The sequence below is a fragment of the Puntigrus tetrazona genome, chromosome 13 (assembly GCF_018831695.1).
Source record: "Puntigrus tetrazona isolate hp1 chromosome 13, ASM1883169v1, whole genome shotgun sequence".
In the NCBI taxonomy this organism is placed as follows: domain Eukaryota; kingdom Metazoa; phylum Chordata; class Actinopteri; order Cypriniformes; family Cyprinidae; genus Puntigrus; species Puntigrus tetrazona.
This window is the reverse complement of record NC_056711.1, coordinates 16,310,852-16,335,023: the sequence shown is the minus strand read 5'-3', so window position 1 is coordinate 16,335,023 and position 24,172 is coordinate 16,310,852. Positions and strand designations below refer to the sequence as shown.

The following is a 24,172-nucleotide window of genomic DNA, read 5'->3' as shown; positions in this document are numbered from 1 at the left end:
GTCTGTGTGTTGTACATTGATCATGCACATTTTTTATGCTAATGGCATAATTGACAGCTGTTATATATCTTGCATTTTACACGTTTCTTTCTTTTGGTGCTTATTTCTCAAGCTTTAGTCGTCCTCGAATGCTTCGGATGACAACTGTTGCAATTCAGATGCAGTTCTGTTGAGTGGCACAGAAATGATACGCCACTTTTAACTTCATAAATGTAGGTCCGATAGTTTTCAGTCATTATCATACCTGTCTATTCTTGTCTAGAAAGAAGCCAACCGTATGAAATGCCAGGAAGACGTGGAAGAAAAGAGCTGATTTTCAGGTGTTAAGAAATATTACAGGGCACTCATACTGACTTGACGCCCACCAGTTGTAAACAGAAATGACCTTTACATGTCTGGACATCTGCCTTTCCTTGCATCAGAGCCACAGCATGTCTTCAGCAGCAAACACCTTCCGATCAGAGACTCTTCTGCTCAGACATGTTTTATATGAACTGACATCATGCAACCGAAGGTAGGCCTACCTGAGGTGATCTGCATTTATTCATAATGCTTTCCGGTTATTCATCATTTTATCGTTTCGTGCTTTTTGCAGTTACATTAACACCACTGTTCAAATGTTTAGGGTCAGTATGTTTTTGAAAGAAGTCTCTTATAAGGCTCCATTTATCCGATCAAAAATACAGTAAATTAATAATACTGTGAAAATAGCCATATCTCCGTTTGTATCAACAGATTGATCTACCGTTGAATCAGTTTCTGCGCTCGGGGGGAGTATGATATGACCATTATACAACTGTTCTTTGTGGTCCTTGAATCTGAATGGCTGACCAGGGTGATAACAGAGCTCCTCCAAACGCTTCACCGTTTATATTTCACCAAGTTTCACTCCGCTTGCTGCATTTCTCAAAGTAGGTGTCATGGCGGACGCCAGATCCACTATCCACCTTTTTCCTGACGTAAAGTCAGGATGGATATAGCTCACCCGCGTCCAGCTATTTTTAGTGAAAACTGGTGTGTCTTATGTTATTTTAATGTGCTATCTAAATTACACACTGATTTGTAGTGCACAGCATTTTGCCATTTACTCCACCTTGTTATTTTTATGTTTTTGTGTCACTGAATGTTGTTTTAAGTCTTGAACGTACTTGTTCGGACTTCAAATATGGGGTTTGTTAACAAGGATAAGGTCTTTTTGGAAAACTGTAGGTAGAAAGATGTTTGTCAAAGAGATCAAAATTGTCATTACAACACGGCTATAGAGGGCAAATATCCATATGGTATCCTTACTTTAATTTCATTGTAATTTCTCAGTGCTTTTTACACCTCTGTGTGTGGAAGTATCTTGTAACAGAACAACTTTTCATCCTCAAGAACTGAAAACCATCTTATAGTGTCTTGTTACCTACTGTACGTAAGTCTCCCATACAGCGCAGAAATAATGCCTGCAGGACATGACCTGGTATGTTGGAGGTCTCTTCTAGGTTATGATCTTAACAAAGACTTCAACCGATAGAACTGAGAAAGCAATAGAAATAAATGTAGCATTTTATTAGGGTTATTACATTATTTTTATTTTTATTAATTTATTTCCAATTTTAGTGCTAGAAATAAAATAGAGATGAAACTTCAAAATATATTAGGCTTAGTAAAAAAACTAAAATGAATCTAAATATAACAATACTCATATTTTTCTGGATTGTTTGATGAATGGGCACAGAATTTATTTGAAATGCATTTAAGACAAAAAAAAAACATGACAATTACTGAAATTTAAACAAAAATAAAAAAAACAATTTAGTCTTACATTAACAATGCATTAAGTGATTTGAGTATTTCATATTTCATTGCATCTTAGAGTTTATTTTTGTTTGTATGCTGATTGTTGCTGATTGGCTTTTTTAAGGTTGCACTGATGCCCTCATCCTTTGGTGAAAACACTACACACTGCAAGAATCCTACAATATTACACAAACCTTTCCCTGGGATGCTTTAAATTGGTATTAATTGGTGCTAGATCTAAATAAGCTGCACCTTTTTAACATTTGTACCCAAGGATGCCATCCCATGGACAGCTTTATAGCATTTTTTCAGAGAGTGTACTGTTAATCCAACAATAGTGGAGCGTGTTTTCTTTTCTTCAGCAGGGCCTGGAAGGGGAGCAGGCGGCTGCTGGCGTATCAGTAATCAGTTGGCTTTATCTGGACTTGTCACGCACTCGGAGCTCAGCTGGCTACAATCCTCAGGCTTGATCAGAACAGGATGTGCTGGGAAAGCAAGATAGGGACGGGTATATCCTACACACTTTCCTTCTGTTTTAAATGCCCAATCGAGTGGCTGCATGCAGGTACTTCATGATGTGTGCAATAAAGTTAGAATGGTTATTTTTATTTGCCGCTATTTTAAGGACATTTTGTTTCCATACAAAAAACGAGACGTTTTGTTTTACATAATCACATTTTGTCTAGGTGTTGCAGGATGAAAACAATCCCAAAACTAACTTGATTGCATATGACAGCAATGTTATACTGCATTTATTATCAGAAAAGCTTGATTAATAATAATACATATATATTTGATTATACATTTATTGTGTGTTTATATATATATATATATATATATATATATATATATATATATATATATATATATATATATATATATATGAACTGAATGCAGTTTAAAATTCACAGAGCAGCCAAATGTCAGAGCTTATATGAAGTAGAAAAATATAATATTATGTTGGTATCACATAAACACTGTAAAAAAAAAAAAAAAAAAAATCTAATTTTGAGGCAACCAGCTTCAGCAGACTTTTGAGTTTTGAGACTCAGCTTATGAGTTACGAGTTTTCTTATCAGCGGAAATTGGTTGCCTTAAAATTTTAAATTGGCTCAAGTTGTTTTTTTTGTTGTTTTTTTTTACAGTGTAGGAACTACATATCAAACTTACATATTAATCTTTCGCATATAAAACATAGTAGATCTAATACAGAAGTGCTATTACAGTCCAAAAATATATTACAGCAGATCAAATATCGCTATTACAGTTCAAAAATATATTGCAGCAGTTAGAAATGAGCAAAAATTAGTAATCGTAACATACTTTATACATGTTAGTTAACAAACCCTGAATTTCCCTTTCAGGCTACCCCTTACTAGAAGGGACCCGAGGGACACAAAATGCATTTCCTTTCACCTACACAACATCATGTGCCAAAAATGAAATATCACATTCAACTTATAATAAACATGTATGTTCAGAATAGTTTCACTGGAGGCTTCCTGTGACCCACTGTGAGGATCTCCAGACAATATTTGATTGGGAAGGATGCTGCGGGAACACAATGGAAGTGAACTGTGTTAAACCCGCCTTTGTTTATTTTAATAACAGATTAATGCTAAGAAGTCTCTAATAATAAGGCACAGATTGCAACAATGCTGTAGTGAGAATCGGGAAATATTACAAAGAACAATAAAGTGCTGTAAGATTATACTGTACAAATGTCTAATTTTATATTAGTAATGCAGCATAGGGCTAGTTTGAGCTGAAGTCCCGTAAGCAACAACAGAACAAAAAAAAACGCACTCGAAACTTAATGCAGTCTTTAATAAAAACGACTAAATGTGTTAAAGTCAACATGAAATGCAATCAGCCGTATTTTTAACGTTGTTTAAGTGTTGCATATTACGTTATTTTATCCGTAATCGTCTATTTTTAATGATTTTGTGAACCAAATGAAATCAATTACTGCACCAGTTTACTGATCACCGAATATCTTGATTCGTTCAGAAATATGTAATGGAAGTAAAATGGTTTGTGAACAGTGTTTCACGTTGACTTTAAACCACTTAATAAAAAAGTTGCAAATAAAAGATTGTAGCATGATGAGGGTGACTTGTCCATAACTGAGACTAAATGTATATATGCTAAGCTATATTTAGGCTAGAGTTAGTAACACAAAATGATTGACTAAATAATGTTATGCATTTCGATGTCTCAATACTCTAAACCAACTAGCATTTGTCTGAATAAATCATGCATTGTCCTCTTGTGTAGCTTCTGCTTTGCTTCTTGCATAATATACCATAAATCAGTGCATCATGTACAGTAATTAATGGGTGTGTTGTTATTGCAGTAGCCCATACTGAGCCAAAAAACAGTTTTTGCCTGAGTTTTACGTCTATAAATATAATTCTATAATGCAGATATGAGAGATTCTTCAGTGTTTTCTTAGCCACCTTCATTTGGCAAAGTATTTAAGTTGCATGCTTTGATTTCCCTTCAAAATTAAGGTCTCTGTCTCTCTTGTGTAGGAGTCTGAGTTGTTCCTACCAAGCTCTCGAGCAGTTCTGTGCTGTCACGGAGCGTGACGGAAACTTTAAAGGGTCTGGGTTTAAGCGTGAGCCCATACGCATAGTCCATGCTGGGAGTAGTTTCTGCTGTAAAATTACACTGATGGACCAGCAAGGACGTGAAGAGGAAAAGCTGTATCTTGGACACGTCTTCTCCAATGCATCTACGCTTCCCCACGGAGAAGATCAGCACGTTGGCGGTTAGGTCTTTGTTGAGAGCGCCGTCCTCAAACAGGAAGCGCTGCGGGTTAAATACCTCTGGTTGGTCCCATTTGGTCGGGTCGTGGTTCAAAGACCACTGGTTGACAAAAATGACGGTGTCTTTAGGAATGGGATAGCCGTTGATGGACGTGTCCGTGGTCGTGCTGTGGGGAATTGTTACAGGGATGAACGAGGTGAATCGCATGACTTCGTAGATGAAAGCCATGACGTATGGAAGATGGGGCTGGTCTGCAATGGTTGGAAGGCGACTGCGATCCGCTATTTGGTCAACGTCCTTTTGAAGGCGTTTCTGGATCTCTGGATACCTGCAAGTATGCAAGTCAAGACCGACATTTTCAACTTTGAGTTTACCCAATCACCAAGGATTGAAACAAATATTGGAAGCACAATAACATTTGTTTTCCACATCACTTCCATTTATAAATAAATCTGGCCTCTTATCTCATCTCATCAGCGTTAGTATCCTACATGAAGTTGCACAGAGTGGCCTACATGTTTAACAGTGTTAGTGGGTCAGATTTCATTTGTGTTGCTGTAACCTGCCCTCATTGGTTGCTGCCAATACCTGCACGGAAGGGTTACATAACATATGAGAGCTTGTTGGTTGTTATTGAGAACCGTCCGTCTCTTGTGGACAATCTCTGAGTTGTCTGCATTGCAGGCTTACAGTGTAAAGTTAAAAAAAAAATTGCAATGCTGTCATCTTTCTCTCATGTCAAACCCATGTTTTCTTTCTTCTGGGCCACATAAAAAGATGATCTGTTACAGTGCTGACTTATGGTGTTCAAAAAAAATAATAATGTAAAAGCGTAATTATTCTAGAGAGCATGCAATTAAGGATATGCACCTCTCTGCAACAAAAGTCATCATTATTGGTCTGTTTTACAGTTAGACTGTAAATTTGATATGCTTAACCCATTTTTGGTTAAAACGAAAATAAAATCGAAATCTCGAGGTATTTATATGCACAAATTGAGTTCAGCGTGTATATGAAACACGGTGGGTAGGATTAGGGTTGCGTGTTAGATGCGTATCATATGCACGCAGAAACTGCGTATTATATGCACGCCAAACACGTGGTGTCATATACACGCCAAAGTCCATTTTTGCGTATCAGTAGACCTATCACGAGTTTTATTTGGCGTGCTATTCATAAGCATTTTCATGAGCAGCGTGAACATCCATATTAATTAGTAATTATATATAAAATAGTCAACATCTGGAGATGATAAAAAAGTTGTCCTAAGACAAAAAAGCGCTTTGGTTTTAGGTTTTAGGACAACTTTGATAAAAGGTTTTGGTCCACTTCAAGTATTAACTAGTGTATTAAAATGAAATAATCCTTCGAACGACTTAAGCTCGAGTAAATGGCGTTATATTCGATAACAAAACATTACCTGACTAGTAACAGAATGATCCACTGTAGAGCTGTAGATAGAGTGTCTTGACTGGCCCCAAAAATGTCTGCGATGGTCGGTGGCACGTATTCTTCATCCAGAAAGACCCCCGGGCCCCCTGACAGCCCTTTATCCAGAGCAACGATGAACGCATCGGTCATGTCACGGACGAGGCTCAGCAAAAGAGTCTTGCGGTGCTCCGCCACTTTGGAGTTAATGAATTCGTTAAACTCCTCGTTGAGCACTTTAAACTGGTTAAACAGCGTTTTGATCGGGTTTGGGAAGTACTGCAGCCAGGGCATCACATCCACGATGCTCCCAGCTCCGACTGTCTTGGTGAATTGATCATTTCTGCCCACCACCTGCTGGAATTCCTCGTCGTCGTACGAGTACCGGTTCCCGAAGCAAACGGCGCTCATCGTGTTCGCCACAGACACCACCAAATACCGGTGAGGCTCGAAGTACCGCTGCTCGCTGGTTTTATTCAGAAACAAGCGGATGAGCTCTCCGATCTCGCACACGATGTGCTTCTCGAAGGTCTGCTTGGTGTGGATGTTGGCCGTGGAAAAGTTTCTCACGGTGCTGTGCGCGATCTTCCGATGCAGTTTCCACCACTGGCTGTAGTTACCGAACGCCATGCTTTTCCCGTTGGACACGACCCGGAACGAGGCGAAATCGGGTCTGCCGGCGAAATCGACAGCTTTTTTAATCAGCGCCTCTTTAATTGCGTCTCCGTTCAGAACCACCACGTGCCGGTTGCCCAGCTTGATCTGAAACACGTCGCCGTATCTCTGAGCCATCCGGGTGAAGTAAAAGTGGGGCGAGTTACCGAGCTGAGCCGCGTTGCCGATGACCGGCCAAGAGAACGGGCCCGGTAACTGCTGCCGACCGGAACGACGCCAGAACATGAGCATTAAACACACCACCAGCGACAGTAAAACGCTACGCGCTGACAGCTGAATGAAATCCCCCAGAACCGCCGGGAAATTCATCATAGATGTATTTGCAAGCCTCACGATAAATGCAGATCCGCTGTAAAGTGATAAAACGCAAACGACCTGTTGAGCATCAGATCAGCGCTCGCGGCGTCTCTGAGTGACTCGCATGAAATCAGAGGGTCGGTCTAAGGTGCATTCATCCAAGCATTTATCCACGACTAAATAACACTACTGAGTCTCCTCCTTTACACACTCCTCTCTCTCTCTCTTTCTCTCTCTTACTCACTCTCTCTCTCTTTCTGAACGTGTGACTTCTACTGTTGTATAGAATATAAGTGATCGTATGTCATATCTATGTCACCCAGCCTATCTGTGGAGAAATGTTATATATTTAAAATGCAATGCGTTTATTTGTTCATTTTACCACGATAATATTACCGTTACATATACATACATGTATATACATTCCCTCTATTTATATATTATATATATATAATATTTCTCCATATAAACAGATTACCTCACACAGTTGCAGACACCTGGTTGATATTATATATATGAAGGCTACTTATTTCCCTTAATGCAGCAAAAAGACCCCGAACGCGATAAAAGAGTTATGCGGTAAAGGATCTGTCAGCATACATCAAATGAAAGGACAATACAAAAAAGTATTTTGCTTGACTCAAAACTCTTGTTTTGTATTTGCAGCTTCAGAGATGTTCGTGAGAACAGATCGTGTGTACGGTGATGCTGAGACAATGGATCAAACCTTACCTCTCACGAGGAACTAACGTTTGACAGGAAAATAATAGCCCATACTTCCTTTATGCTTTATCATTGTGGAAAATAAAATAGACAAGCTAACATGTGATGGAAAATTGTGCAACGATGGAGATTTTTTGATAGTATTTTCCTCTTTGCATGTTTCTACCTTTTGCCACTAGGAGGACCCCATTCCTAAACGGCACTAAATTTATAATATGGGACACTCGCATTATTAATTAAGAGAAATAGTTTTGAATTTATAAGTTTTTAATTCTTCATTTTTTTTGTCGTTGGTATTTTGTTATTGGCAGTCATCGGCTATACTTGGGATACCGAAATATTAAATTAAATTAAACTAAAATCATTTAAATCTATTTGTTATCGATATACTCATGTAGTAAATTCACAATGTTACAATTTAAAAACCATGTCGTTTTCAAACAACAAAAATAGGCTTTTTTTAATTTTCCCAAAGAAAGACTAAAACGTCCCGATGTTTGATGTGAAAACCTCACGATGGTCACGATCCACTGTTTTCACAAGGACGATGCACAATTTTAATCATGTTTGTTTCTTTTTTTATAAATGTTTTTTTTTTTTATAATTTATGTATTTTTTTAAACTCGATTTACGCCAGGCTACATGTAGGTTTGTCTAACGCGTAGGCCTATATTACAGTAAATAATAATAAATATATATATATATATATATATATATATATAGTTAAACTAACAAAATGTAAAAAAAGGTCATACAAATATATGCGTATAGCTAAAAACGAAATTGTTCTGTAAAAAGTAAGACCGCCGAGTGAAAGCAGCGGCTTCTAGTGTGTTCAGTACCACGGACAGCGCGCGAGCACTTCTGCGCGCATCACGTCACGTCAAATTACTCGTCACAGGAAGACTATTTACGACAAGTTCAAATTCTATATTATATATAGCCTGATGCATTTTATAATAAACGGTATATTTATAAAGACAACAATACGTGCTCGTTTAGACAATGTTTTTTTTTTATTTTTATTACTGATCGTTATTTTGCATATTCTCTTATACGAGTCGTCAAAGCTGTTTGTCTCAACGAACTTCATGAGTTGCATGAAGAGATGCTTTTAAACTTTCTTAAACTTTCCTAAAGGGCCAGAGCTCCAAACCCTAATTAAACCCGCCTGATTCAGCTAATCGAGGTCTTTAGGATCACTAGGAACCGTGACTTGGAGGTGCTTGGAGCTAAACCGCGCGGAGCTGTGGCCCTTCAGGAACTGAGTTTGAGGTCAGTGGTTTGCTGTTAACTGCTTTTCATTCAAATGCTTTAAAACTGACCACTGACGGGCGTACATATGCAGCTGATAAAAGATGCGCTGCCGTATATTTATACGCAAATATTGCATTTTTCCTTACGTTTAATTATTATTTAATTTATTTTGTTAAATATGGCGTAGCCCTCTATCTGTCGATGTGGCAGTGAGTTGAACGAGCGTTTTGCTTTCGGTCGTTTTCGTTTGACCTTTTTATAGGTTAAAGTTATTTTTATAAGAATAGGGGAAAATCGAAAAACAAAGCCTCTATCAAAAAAACCCCAACGAATCAGTCGCCCACGCTTTATCTGACCCAATGGACACGCCAAAACAAGAATAAGTCTTTCATTCAATTTGAGTAATTTAGATATTAGTAATTTAATATTACTAGTCTATTTATAGATCTGTATGCCTATTTATTTGTGTACTTATTTAATATGCATGTACAATTTTAGCTTTTAAATATTTTGGTTAGACGCCATATTGAATTTCCCGCGGATGAAAACGAGGCTCTGAGGACCACAATTTTCTGCTGGAGGTAAAAAAAAAAAGTGCCTTTTCCGTCTGCTTTCCCGCTTTATCAACCGTCAATAATTTAAGGCAGTACACTAAGAAACTTTAATTTTCTCCCTCAAATCCTAATGTCTCGTTCCAGGTTTGTTTTCACGCGGTTGCTATAAAACATAGACCTAATTGTTAGGAAACAGGCATTGGCTAGACTACTAAAATGGTATTCAATATGTCTGTAATATCGCTGTGGACAGAAGGATTATCTTTAGGATAAAGATAACTCCAGACGTTGCCTCATCTTATGAATGTGCATGTAAATAGTACGCCAAATAAAAACATAAACTCGTTGTATCGATACGCAAAATGCACTTTGGCGTGTATACGCTACGCGATGGGCAGAGCGTGTGTGGCAGATATCATTTGTAAGCGAAAACCGCGTATCGTATGCATGCCAGCATATTTAGCATCATATGCACGCGAAAACTGCATATTATTTGCACGCCGTACACGTGCGTGTAATATACGCCAAGTCCATTTGTGCGTATCAGAACCACGAGGTCATTTTTGTCGTACTATTTATACGCATTTTCATGATTTCAATTAGTGGGATGATTAAAAAAAAGGATAAGAAAAGAGTTAACTATAACAATGTACTGGCTGCTAAGATCTGTTACCAAAATAATCTGAGTAGTTAAAAAGGGATGCACATTTAACAAATGTAGATATTTGTTTAAATTTTATGCAACGCTGTCAGTTTTATTTATGCAAGATATTTGATACATTATATGTTCATCTTCTGTTTCTTTCAGTTATGGTCTGTGGCTGTGTAGAACTGTAACATGAGGGCTCGCGGTGTCCCTGTGATGTACAGACTCCGGACCCCAAGGCCTCTTTACTACATCAAAGAGCCAGACCCTGCTGAGACAGGCCTCACATGCACGCACTGCTTTTCTGTGGTCCAGGTGTTTCCAGGTAATTGCAAAGCTGTGTGTTGTCGTTTTTATGCGTTTTATATAAAGCTGGTGCCAGTTTGACAGCCTGCATCCTGTGAAACTCTATAGACGTACATTACAGAGACACCAGAAGAACTGTACATGCACTACCGATCAAAAGTTTGTGATCAGTAAGACTTGCAATGTTTTGTCTCTTATGCTCATCAATACTGCATTAATTTAATAAAAAACACAGAAAAAAAACTGTAATACTGCAAAATGTTATTACAATATAAAATAACGTTTTTTTAAATTTTATATTTGATGCAAAGCTGAATCTTTATAAGCTATTAATCCAGTCTTGAGTGTCTCATGATCCTTCAGAAATCATTCTAATATGCTGATTTATTATTAGAATAATCACTGTTGAACAAAGTTGTTTAGTCAAATGTTTTTTGGAACCTGTGATTTATTTTTTTCTGGATTTTTGGATGAATAACAAGTTTTATTCAAATATAAATGAGTATACAATATTATTCAAAATATAAATATTTTCTAACAATGTAAATCTGTGTTATCACTTTATCCCTAATTTATCACATAGTTGGTGACGAAAGTGTTTTTTCTAAAAAAAATCCAGAAAAAAGGCATCATGGCCTCAGTAAAAAAAACTGTTTTCGAGGTTGTTAATAAATCAGCATATTAAAATAATTTATAAGGTGTCATGTAACTCTAAAGACAGAAGTAATGATGCAGAAAATTTGCCTTTGTATTACATGAATATGATCAAATAATTGCAGCCTGGATAAGCATATATATATATATATATATATATATATATATATATATATATATATATATATATATATATATATATATATATAAAAAAAAAAAATATATAAAAAACATTTGATTTTATCTATCAATATTTTTTTATACTTATATATAATTATTAAATATTTTGGTACACTTACATATGTCCTTCGGCTCTCAATCATGTTTAGACATCAGACATTTGATGTGTCGGACAAGAGAAAGTATTTTTAAACACTGTGATGTGACTTACATCAAAGCCATTTTGTCACTGAAGTCATTCAGGTCGCACATATTTGAGTTTTTGAGTGAAGTAATGATGACTTAATCTTCTAACCAGTAGAAACAGGAAAAACCTGACATCTTTCTTATTAGACACGTTCATAGTTCTGAATCCTGCGCGCTTCTGATTGAACAAAAACAGTACATAAACATCTACTGACAACTGCTGTACGACCAGTGATTATATAAACTGATATCATAAAACATAACAGCTCAGGAAAATGCGCAGTGCTTTGCACTCAGTAACTGCACTGACTGCGGTAGTTTTGTCACAGCTGTGTGTACATTGGGAAAAAAAAAAAAAAGGTGTGTGCTTGAGACTGGCTTATCTTCTGCACTCAGTCAGAACAGTCAACCTCTGGAGGAAACAGACTACAGGAGAAATGGCCATGGGGCGTTGAGTTGAGCTCTGCAGTCACGCACAGGCACTTTATCATGATGGGTGACATTAGACACTGCCGGAGCTGCCTGCTTAAAGCTTCGCCTTTTTTTCAGTGTTTCCGATGGCCTGGCTGATTAAGCAGATCACACGGACTGGTTTACCTGTGTTGCTTTCGAGGTAAATAAACGGGGAGCGTGAGAACGCTAAAACGTTGAAATATTCAAGTGGCATGTGAAAAAACGAAGAGAAAAGGCTTCCATTTTGTGCACTCCAAGTTCACCCAAAAATAAAAATCTTGTCATCATTCATTCTGCGCTACACTGGAAGTCAGTGGCTACCGGCATCCTCCCGGTTGCTTGCATTCTACAATAAATCTCAAATCTTGAATTAAACTAGATAGAAATTAATACGAGTTTGAAGGTGAGTAAACGATGACATGGTTTTCATTTTTGGGTAAACTGTTGCTTCAAGCGAAAACATCGAATGCCAAATATGCTTAAAAACAATTGTATAAGTTGGGAAGGGGGAATGAAGCAAAATATTAAAGCTGACAGTAATCATTAAGAACAAAACGAATGTTGCAATTTCTGTTGCAAGTAAAAAGTTAGTTTTTTTTTTTTTTTCCTTGTCGCCGTCTGTGTATCTGTACACACTGTGAAACGTGATACTGTAGTTGTGTTGTTGAATAGTAGGTCAGAGTTTTTGCGAAGAATATTGTACTTCCTCCCCCATATTAAAAGTGGTGTGTGTGGTTCTGCACCAGGAGAAAATGACCGTAGGTGATCTCTTTTTGTTTGCAAAGATAGATGCAGAGCCTAAAAACACTCTTGAAAACACTTAATGCATAATGTGATGTCATTGCAATTTCTATTATCAGCATACCATTGCGCGTGACAAAAATACGTTGATTTTAATCTCAGCATGTCATGTGTTCCCTTTTGCTTTATTGACAGCTATAATCTGTCTATCTGTCAGAAAATAAGGACTATATGTTCTCGTGACTATACGGTGTTGTTTCCTGAAAAAAGCAAATAAATAAAATAAATCTGAGTTTTATCTCAGACTTAAAAATTATTATATTTATTATTATAATGTATGGATTTATTTTCATAATTTATAATCATTTTATTTTATTTTATTTTATTTTCAGTGCTCCAAATCTATATATTTTTTCTGTGAACCACAGGAGATGTCTGCTGAATATTAACGATTATTTATTTAAGAATTCTTATTTTTTTTTTAAATTTTTTAAATTTTTTATTTGTTCTCTGTTTTTATTTCCTGGAACACGAGAGATGTTCTTTCTTTCTTACAATGTCAAATTGTCAAAGGAAAGAAAGTGTTCAGACCTTCAGTAGGGTCTTTTGGGCTCCTGACCTTTTTTTTTTTTTTTTTTTTTAATGGTAAAATAAGCTGAATTTACTCATTCTGCATCCTGTGAATCAGACAGTCTGATTTCCCTTCTTTGTTTGTCAGCGTTGCGCTCGCACTCGTACAGACGGAAATGCAAACGCATGCGAGCAGGACATTAGTACGTATCCCTGCGGTGTGACGGTGTCAGAGAGTTTAATCCAGAGCATCACCCCGTTGCTCTGTACGGGCCGGTCCTCCTCATTACAACACAAAGAGCCTCATGACGCCACACTCTCCTCAACCTTCGGTTTCCCAGGAAAATGATAAAACCCCTCGTTTCCCCCCCTACAGAAGCTCAAAAACATACTAAAACGATTGAAAAGACAAACAATGCTAATGAGTCTTTTCGAAGTATCCTAACGACCCTGCAAATTAACAACCAATTGAGGTGCAGCCTCCGTCAGGCTGCGCTGCTTTTTTTGTCTCGCCAACTGTTGCAGAGGCCCTTGCCAAAGCGTAGTCACTAGTCCGTGAAGGCGTCTCGTCTTCCTGACACTAAGAGGGCATTTTCCCCCGGTATTTTGAACGGTCACCCATGTCAGATTTACATTCTTTTTGTTTCTCTTTTCTCTCCTTTCTCTTTTTGTGGAGGGTATATTTGTGGCCGGTGTCTAAAAATGGGCTTTTTGGGGAGAATGCGCAGGAAGCCACACGGTGGTACGTGATCAACCGCATGACTGCGCTTTAAGTTCAGGCCACAATGGGTTTTTTTTTTTTTTTTTTTTTTTTTTTCCATTGCGTGATTGACTAACTGTTTTAAAGCAGAACTTGAGAACACATACAGTAGACAGAGTAAGTCTCAAAAATCATTACAGTAAATTACAGTAATTGGGTTTAAAAGCCAGGCTAGCTGTTACTTTGCATTATTTATAACATAACATGATAATATATGTATATATATAACATGTGAATGATTTTGAGATGTTGAAATTATAATAACAGCAAATAATATGCAGGGTTGTAACCAGCATAATTATGGTTTTTAGATGGGTTGATCTTTTTTAGGGTTTCAATTACATGATTACTACAATAATTGCTTGTGATTATGTCATTGCATTGTGACATGAATTAAAAATATGCATTTGGATTTTCAAATTATTTGCCAGTTTGTTAAACAACATGTTGTTGTTGTTTTGGTGCGATTAGAGTTTATTTCAGTTACGCAATTACATTTCAGTATTTTGTTTTGCTTTATTTGCATAACTTAAAAATAACACAATATGAGAAGTTGGATCCTGTGACTGTCAAAGTTTGTTAAACAGCAATTCATGACAAGTCTAAATTTGACCCACGTTTTATTTTAATGTATTTTTAATGATAATAATAGTTGTTGTCATTATTATTATTATTATTATTATTTTCAATGTTTTAATCTTCTGAGTTTCTTTCCATGGAACACAAAAGGTGTTTTCAGAATTTCGAAGAGAAAATTGTGACTCATTTTGCGTTCGCTGAAAGAAAGCAATTCGAAGCTGCTTTGGAAACAACATTAGAGTGAGTAAATAATGACTAGATTTTCATTCTTGGACAAAATGTCCCTTTATTGCAGTCTTTTGCCTAATAAACAGTTCCTTACACCTGTTTTGCCATCCGTACCGAGCTGTGTTATGTGGCTGAATGCTAATCCAATTGAGATCCGGCACGAACGAACCAAGTTTTTACGTGTCATTGGTCTTCCACTCTTTACCTCCTTTATTTACCCAGCCTCCTTGGAAGAGGTCAGAGGTCAGCCAGTGCTCAAAGAGAAGTTCTGTTCCCCCACGATGAGACATGACGGCAGTGTTTTCATTAGCAGTTAATGATGACAGACAGTCATGCATGAGAGACAGCAGCCTGCAGAGTCACGCAAGGCTTCTGAGTCGGAAGACACATCATGAAAGTATTTTTTATTTTTGGCACGAAGAGCACAGACCTCCTGTAAACATAATTCTAGGAAATCAACTCACCATGATATAGGGGAAGCGACCAACTTTATCCCAACACATATTCTTGGCACACAAGTTTATTTTTAGCTACTACAGTTCACATACTTTTATTATATTATTGTATTTATTTATTTTTATTTGTTTTGGTTTTTTTGCAGTTTTTTCATAATATTTGTAATATTTGTTATTTATATTAATTAAGTAGAATTTTTTGTAATTGCTTGCCAGTTCATTTTTCTGGTGTTGCTGTTTTTGTTAATTTTCATTATCAGAGTTTGTTGCTTTCTTTTGATATTTTTGTATTTATTTTACTTTATAAAAAGTACAAAAGGTAAAAACCTCAGTTTAAAAGATACTAATTTGCACACTTTTAGGTACTATTATGTATTTTTAAAGTAATTAAAGTACCATTTAGGGGTAAATAAAGTACAAAGATGTATATTTTAGCTTTTGCACTTTATGATACTTACCTTTGTACCTTTTTTTTTGAGACTGCTGGTTTCGTATAGTTAAATAAAACAAAAACGAACACCATAAAAAGTTACTTTAATTAAAATAAATGTTGCATAAAATACTTTGTTTAAGCCCGTTTTAGGAAGTTTGGTTACTTTAAATAGAATACTTAAAATAGAACATCTTAAAATCAAATAAATAGTAAATAGTAATAGTAATAAATCAGTGTAACACTGATTTAGAATTTAGAGCAGTTTGAAGGTGTTTAAGAGCGGCCTTGCAAAAATTAATTTAAATGAAATCAAATTAAAAATTCAATTAAAAATAAATTGCTACAATATTTAATTTAATTTAATTTAATATTTTAATTAAATTTTTAAATGAATTTTAATTTCATTAAATTTTTGCAGAATAATTTTCCTCACAGTATATATAAGGAGTATATATAACTCAAACACAAATACATAAACTATTCCCTGGAAAAGAATTCAACACATCTTACAAAACATGAGAGTATTATGCGGAGCCTATCGTCCGTCGCGTGCGGAGAGGGCAGAGATGTGACTAATCAACATGGTAATTATTTCTGCACTGGCATGAATTCTGTTTTTCTTGTGTTTCTTCTCTCGTTATTTCTGTCTTGCTTTTGTTTCAAGGAACTTGCGTGACATTGAGCAGAGTGAGGAGGAGGAAAAAAAATCCCCTTTTGGCAAGACACGGCTTCATGCTGAATTTTCCCTACAGCTAGTAATATGTGAAGCTCTGCCTGCCCTCACAGTATTGTTTGAGGGAGGAATCATTTCCTCTGGACTTTTTGTTATCATTATTACACCATTTTTTATTGGTGGTATGGTTTATAGAGGATTTGCCACTTTTTTTTTTAATGCATGGTAAGAATTACCCTAACCCTAATATGTAAAACAGTTCAGTGTTGCTGAATCTGGGTTTTTGTGTCTCTATGGTACAGTCATGCGCTTGGATCATGAGCGTGGTACCACACCAGCGGCCTGCAAGAACAATACTACAGTAGGTGAGTGCTGAAATCGCACGTACACACGCACGCTATAACCAGCTGGCACGAGTCCACGCCATCCCAAACATCCAGAGTTCCCCGTGAAAACAAGCCACTTCCTCTCCACCCATACCCCCCTTCAGCGGGACGATAAGTTCAGAGTCTCGCAGCAGTGGGAAATCTGGCTCCAAGATAAAGATTGTAGGGTTTTATGGGAGGACCGGGCCATAGATATCAGAAGAGACACAAGCATGTACAGGTACCACGAAATTGCAAGGCCAGTATTTTCAGATTCAGCAAAATATCCAGTTTAAGATTGGGTGATGCTGCTGGTGACGGATTCCCAATATGCTTCACAAATTGAAACTTAGTTCCAGTTTTCATTTAAAAAAAAAAAAAAAAAAAAAAAATATATATATATATATATATATATATATATATATATATATATATATATATATATATATATATATATATTTTTTTTTTTTTTTTTTTTCTCATTTAATTTATTTTATTTAACTTTTAAAAAACTAAAAACTAAATAATAAAAATAGCAAAACACAAAAATGAAATACTAAAATAACTGAAATTCTAAAATGATTTGAAACTGTAGACATACAAAAAATTATTACAAATTATAAAAATAATTCTAATTATAAACTGCAAAATTATAAATGTTTAATATCATTTGCTAATGTGAGGTGTTCCCATGTAATCTGTTTGCACACAAATCGAGGACGTCTCACATTAAAAACATAATCCATGCCGATCAGGACTGATTGATGTGCATATGATATTTTTCCTCCAATTCTCTGAAGGAGAAAATCGGGGGTAAATCTGCCTATAAATCCTGTAGTGTGAGCCAGACTTAAAACTGTGAGCAAAGTGCAGTGACTGTGTGTGAGTAGTGTATTATGTGTATTATGAGATTGCGTGCAGCTGCACTGATATACAGTACCTGCACACGCACTAATGAGTGAGCGTTCGGCTTCACTGGCTGTAAAATCATTCTCATGTCCCACTGAGCTGTTAAGGAAACATGAATCTCTAGCAGCAGGAGCCAGGCTGCTCAAGCAAGACCATCTCACAGTGTTGCCATAACATGGCAGGAATGTCACCAGCATTTAGACTGGAACCACTGAATGTGAACATAGATGATGTCTAACACAGTAGATGTCAGAGATGATTCGCAGAAATTCACTGAAAGACAGTGACCTTCATCTAACCCACTGAAAACATGGACATTCAGGAGTGATGAAATACCAGTTGATTTATGTCTTATTGGGATGAAGGTGAAATACTGCATCTTTGTATGATAGCAGCACATAGTACTTTTCAAGACTCTGATAGATAACCTTTTATGTTATTTTTAGCATATGTATATGTATATGTGTGTGTATGTGTGTGTGTGTGTGTGTGTGTGTGTGTGTGTGTGTGTGTGTGTGTGTGTGAGAGAGAGAGAGAGAGAGAGAGAGAGAGATAATATAATATAATTATTATTATATAATATAATATAATATATTAATTTGCAGTAAGAGAATTACAGACATAAAGCTATAAACTGTAAGACTTTTTTTTTAAGATATCATCAAAAAAAAAAAAAAAAAAAAAAAAAAGGATACATCACAATGAAAGTGATAGTACGGGCTTTTACAGTGTAAAAAACCCCCAACATAAATCGATAGTTAGAACAATATTCAAAAATAATAAAGAAGTATTTTTTAAATACTTATAAATACATTTTGGCCAAACTACATGAAGACCTTTGTAAGCATAAGGGTCTTCTTTAAAACTGTACCAACCTCAAACTTATTTTTGCTGCATTTGTATATTTATTTCTAGTCTTTTTCCATAGTATTTCCTTAATATTTTAAAAAATGTTCTTATATTCATATTGCATGTTATTCTGTATCATCATATAGGTGTACAAACGACAGGTTTCATGTGAACTATTATTAAACTATTATTAAGAGTGGAAATTATTTAATATTTTTATGGATAGATAATGTCATAGAGTTTTTTTTTAAGACCGAAGAAAGGAAAGAATTACTGGACCATGACCCTTTTGTTTGGGTTTTTGCATTCACGAGTCCTCCAGAAGTTCTATGCTCTATTAATTCTGATATTTCTCTAATTAGATCGGTCATTTGTTTTGTCGCTGTGGACTGCGGATCAGTCCTTCTGTTGTGAAATGAAAAGGTCTCGGTGGAACAGAAGCTGCCCCTCGGCGGCCCCAAAAACACAAACCCAAATTCACCTCAGCGCAGACCCTCAGCGCACAAAACACATACACGTGGTTTAGGAGTTTCATCCTCATTAAAGCCTGATTCCGTACAGAACTTTGCATTTTAACAGATTTCACGTCAAGCTTTAAATCTATCTTTTGAGGTCACATGAGTTAATTTAGCAAAAAAAAATGCAAATCTACCTGGGGAAAAAAGTTAAAAATTAAATGTTGGTGTTGGGAAAACTATACTTTGAATGTAAGTGAACCTCATAAGAAAAAAAAAAAGCGTAATGCTTTATTTTATTTGATTTTATTTACATTGTTGACAGTGTGCATGTTTGAGGTCGGTCACCGCCGTAACGGTTGCTAGGGGTGTATTTGGTTGCTGTGTTGCTTCAGTGACTGAGAAAGGAGAGGTGTTGCCACAGGTAATGTGAACAGGAGAATGGCTGGCCTGTCAGTCTGGATTATATGTGTCTCGCTGCGCTTTGATGTGCCGTGACCGTCTGAAGCAATGCACACACGCTGCTTCCTGCCACTGCTGTGACTCTGTGTTTATACAAACTTTCTTAAGTTAGCAAAGATTAGGTATCTCACAGATGACAGCCGTGATGTATTTGCATGCTAATTATCATGCTGAAAGCATTTCCAAGCCTGTGTTTCTTTCTTTTTTCCTAGAAAAATGAAAGGAGACCTTTAGCAGGATTTTCATTCTGTTGTCCTGTGAATCCTGACCGTGGTTAAACGATGACTAAAATAACATCAGTTTTCAGATCAATTCAATTTCAGAAATCCAAAGATTATGTTTTCAATGATGTGAGCATAATTTTGTGCATAATTTGTAAAACCCATTTCAATCTGCGTCATCTGATGTGTGTGTGTGTGTGTGTGTGTGTGTGTGTGTGTGTATGTATGTAGTTGAGTTTATTGGGTGGGATTAGGATGTAAAATATGGTCAGCCAGCCAACGACAGGCATGCTAATAAGCATCTAGTCAATAGTTAGAATTTTACCATTGTGTTAATTTAAGAAAAATTGCAATCTTTAATATTTTAATAGACATATTTCCATTTAATAAATGTTTAATACACTTTAAAATATGAACTTTTAAACATTTGAATTAAATTATTTAATATTGTTCATTTAAAATGTTTATAATTTTGTTGTAATATTTAATTTACATTTTCTTTTACGTTTCATAAACTATTAAATATATACAACATATGAGGATTTTAAAATATCAAATATATGAAATAGAAAATGCATTACACGTTTTATATTTTAAGTAAATTAATTTGTTAATTCAGCAACAATTTAAATACATTTTCAAATCGTATCGATGATAATGATTATATACGTAAGTTTTGTAATCATTTTCAAAGAAGCATATTTGCCCAGCATTTATTCTGCATATATATTTCTGTGTATTTGGCTGTATATGTGGGTGTGCGTCTGTCGGTAAGCTTTGTGGATGCTTTGCGCAGAACATGCAGATCTTTGTAGTTTACACTAACTTATGCAAGCAGCTCACAGAATGGTGTCAGCGTGAATGGAACACACCAGACTGGATTGGCCAGATGAGGGGGAAGAAGCAGTTTGCTCACATGCACACATACACCAACAAACACCCACGATACTGCTCTCTAGGATTACTGTCTCTTTTTCTATCAGGCTCCGGTCACTGTGACCGTGCGAACAATGCAAGACAATGTGCCAGAAGATCAGCTGCACTGCTCTGTTTAATTCAAGCATGTGAAAGTACAAGTCGTGAGTCAGACAGGCAAAACGCCGCTGTATTGTTCTTGCTCTTTGTCACTGCACATGGAAGCTGAATTCGAGTTTCTGTCGCGTTCGTATTGTCTCGGTATTGCCATCGCTCCACCCTAGCAACTCCCTAACAACCATGCTCTCACAAAAAGCACAGAGGAGGAGAGGAAATGCAACTTTGTAGATCTTTTGTGTTTCTTATCCTCCTCCTTATCTTTAAATATTCATCACGCTGATTTATTAATTAAATAGTGCTCAGAAAAAGAGAATAATTAAAAAAATATATATATATACAGTTATTTAAAATAAAATAATAGATATTCCACAATTAATTAATAATTTAATATAATGCAAATGTATTTAATTGATGTTTTCTGATTGTTTTGTCTCTGATTTCTCTTTGCCCCCTTTTTACCCTTATTTAACATAACAATTGTTAAATGAATAAATATGAATTCAATATTTCTACATGCTAATTTAAATTTATTTCGCATTTATTTTATAAATATGCCATAAAATGTATAACTGCTGATGCAAAAAACACACTGACTTCAAAGTTTATGATTTATTTTGGAATTATAATTTTAAATAAATTATTATTATATTATATAAATAATTATTATATTCCAAAAAATAGAAGCATTTCACTAGTGCTTTCTCACAGGAAATTCGTTTGATCCTTTGCTATAGATTGTTTTTTAAATATAAAAATAATTGTTAAATGAAATGCTAAATTATTAATCAAATATATGCGTATTTTAATGTATTTATTTATATTTAATTTATATATATTTATTTAATATATTTATTATAAAAGTTTTATAATTTATCTTTATAATTTATTTGGATAATAATAGAAATATTCCACTTTTAATTCATTGATTATTTTATATTTTATTTATTTACAAAATATAGGAGCGTTTTTACTATTGGACATTCCGACATCATTGTATCTAGCAAATTGCCACACTAGTAATAATGTATTGTTAAGATGAGCATGTATATAACTCTTTGCTAAATGAACTTTTATGACCTCTTGTACAACAACACAACTGCAGTATCTCATTTCACAGTTACACAGACACAGGCAAAAGGCTCTCCACTTGTGACGTTAATTTTAGTATTCTCATTTTTCTCTCTAATTAATGATTATTGAACTGATAATGTGCTTTATTGCTGTTAGAATTAAATTTTCTCATGCTTCTTTTATATTTATAATGGCTTTCAGCTCTTTAATTTAATTTAATATATATATATATATATATATATATATATATATATATATATATATATATATATATATATATATATATCTAGGCTGTCTAAACTCGGTCCTGGAGGGCTGGTGTCCTGCAGATTTTAGCGCCAACTCTAAATAAACACACCTAATAAAGATCTTACTATGCATACTAGAAGCTTCCTTGCAGGTGTGTTGAGGCAAGTTGGAGAGAAACTCTGCAGGACACTGGTCCTCCAGGACTGAATTTGGACAGCCCTGATAGATAGATAGATAGATAGATAGATAGATAGATAGATAGATAGATAGATAGATAGATAGATAGATATCAATAATGTACAAGGCTGTGCTGTATTGTAAATAATTAATGGCTAAAGAGCGTTTTTCATAGTAAGTTGGTTTCATAAAAAGCTCCTCAAACTAGTGTACAATTATAGGCCTTTCTCAGTTTACTTTCTACTTTGCGTCAAGTTCACAGCCATATTTGCAGCCATATTTAAACATGTTTTGTATTATCCTCTGATTGTATAATACTGCCCTGCCTCTAGGATTAAGGTTTTGATTTGTCGCCAGCCAGTTGCCATAGCGACAGTGGTAAATCTCTGCTTTAATTTACAGCAAGGCAATAAATTCAACTCTTTTACTTCAGCCTGGTGACACATTGTTGTTATTCTGTGTTTGTGTGTTGCTATTTGATGTTAACATTGATGGTTTTCAGCTTTCATTAGTATGGGTATTTGTCATTCATAAATCAGTTCACCCAAACGTGGAAAATTTTCTCATGATTTTTGAGTCGCGTGTGATTTAGTTTCATCCGTGAAACTCAAAAACACTATTTTTATATGCATGTTTTGTTTATGGCAGCAGAATGCTAATCAAGCGATTGGGATTTTGTGCCGTTAACTTATTTTGCATAATTATTTTATAACTACTAAAACAACAGAACATGCATGCAAATACATAACGCAGTCATCGGGCACAACTTATCTATAGGCCTAGTGAATTTCCCCTCTAATCTAATAATATACTGCTCATCTGTAATTTATTTTCCTTGCAACCAAGGACTAAAATAGATGGCATTTGAAGAGCCAGCTCTTATATTTATATCTAAAGGCCACCAGATCTTCAGATAATGAACTTTCCATGCACAAACATTTGCAGAATGCCTCCCTTTCTGTATGTTGCACATTATTTTGGATTGCATCGTTTTTACTAGCCGGTGTGCATCCATCCTCTCCAGTTTCAGTGACAGCTCCTATTATTCCCCTGACACTAGTCTTTGAGAGAGATTCCAGCAGATATTTTGTTTGTTTTGGACAGATCTTCTCTGGGGTGAAGACTGTATGGACTTGTTTGTGGCAGACAATGCGACTTTGCTTTTGGATGTAAGAAAATGCAATCTATCCTGATGGTTGCTAGAGATCACCGTGGTGCCGTTTCGTCTGTGTCTATTATCAAGCAATTTACAACTTCCTGGTATTTTGTTATGTCACCTAAAAGCAAAGAAAAAAGGCTGAAGTTCATGAAAAGACAGAAGTAAATACGAGCCGAGGATCCAGTGTCATTTTGATATCGATTCACACGCTAGATCCTGCAAGATGCTGGAATGTCTGTTTTACTGTACATGGAAACTAAAACATATTTATAGTCTCACTCCGAGGATAATAATTATTTGATATTGTGTAGAAGTCAAGCATTTGTTTTTTTTTTTGACAACTTTAAATTAGGTAATTATAACTAACTAACTAATTATAATAATTATAACTTTTTTTTTTGAATGATCTGAACTGATTCTAATTTAGATAAACATTTTTAGAAAATTGGATACGTATATATTTGTATGTGATATTAATATTTGCACGTGTTTGTGTATACAAAAAATAAAGGTTAGATGGAATTTGTTCATTATAATAGAATAAAGATAACCATCTATAATTTATATTCATCTAAACAGATAATGCATCTGGAATATGATTTGCATTGAGGGAAATAACTTTTACATACAATTTTCCATAAGTATAACACATCAATCTGATGTCATCTTTTCACATAAAGAGACACTTTTGTTAACTGTTCCTCATTTTATATTTAGCACAGTCATAACTGTGAAGATATATATATATATATATATATATATATATATATATATATATATATATATATATATGAAAATAATGTTAAATGTTTCTACATGTGACCTTTGGTAAGTGAATTTTTCTAAAATAATACTTTTAATCACCAAG

General features: G+C 35.2%; 1 protein-coding gene across 1 annotated transcript; it reads right to left on the bottom strand.

The window, feature by feature from the left end:
• Positions 1 to 2,358: 2,358 nt before the first annotated feature.
• On the bottom strand, positions 2,359 to 7,167 carry LOC122356348 (cytochrome P450 1B1). The gene is made up of 2 exons (XM_043254967.1): positions 5,975 to 7,167; positions 2,359 to 4,882 (listed from the first exon to the last, which is right to left on the bottom strand). Exons 1-2 carry the CDS (start codon positions 6,967 to 6,969, stop codon positions 4,291 to 4,293), a joined length of 1,587 nt encoding a protein of 528 aa, XP_043110902.1. The 5' UTR covers positions 6,970 to 7,167; the 3' UTR covers positions 2,359 to 4,290.
• Between the last annotated feature and the right edge of the window lie 17,005 nt (positions 7,168 to 24,172).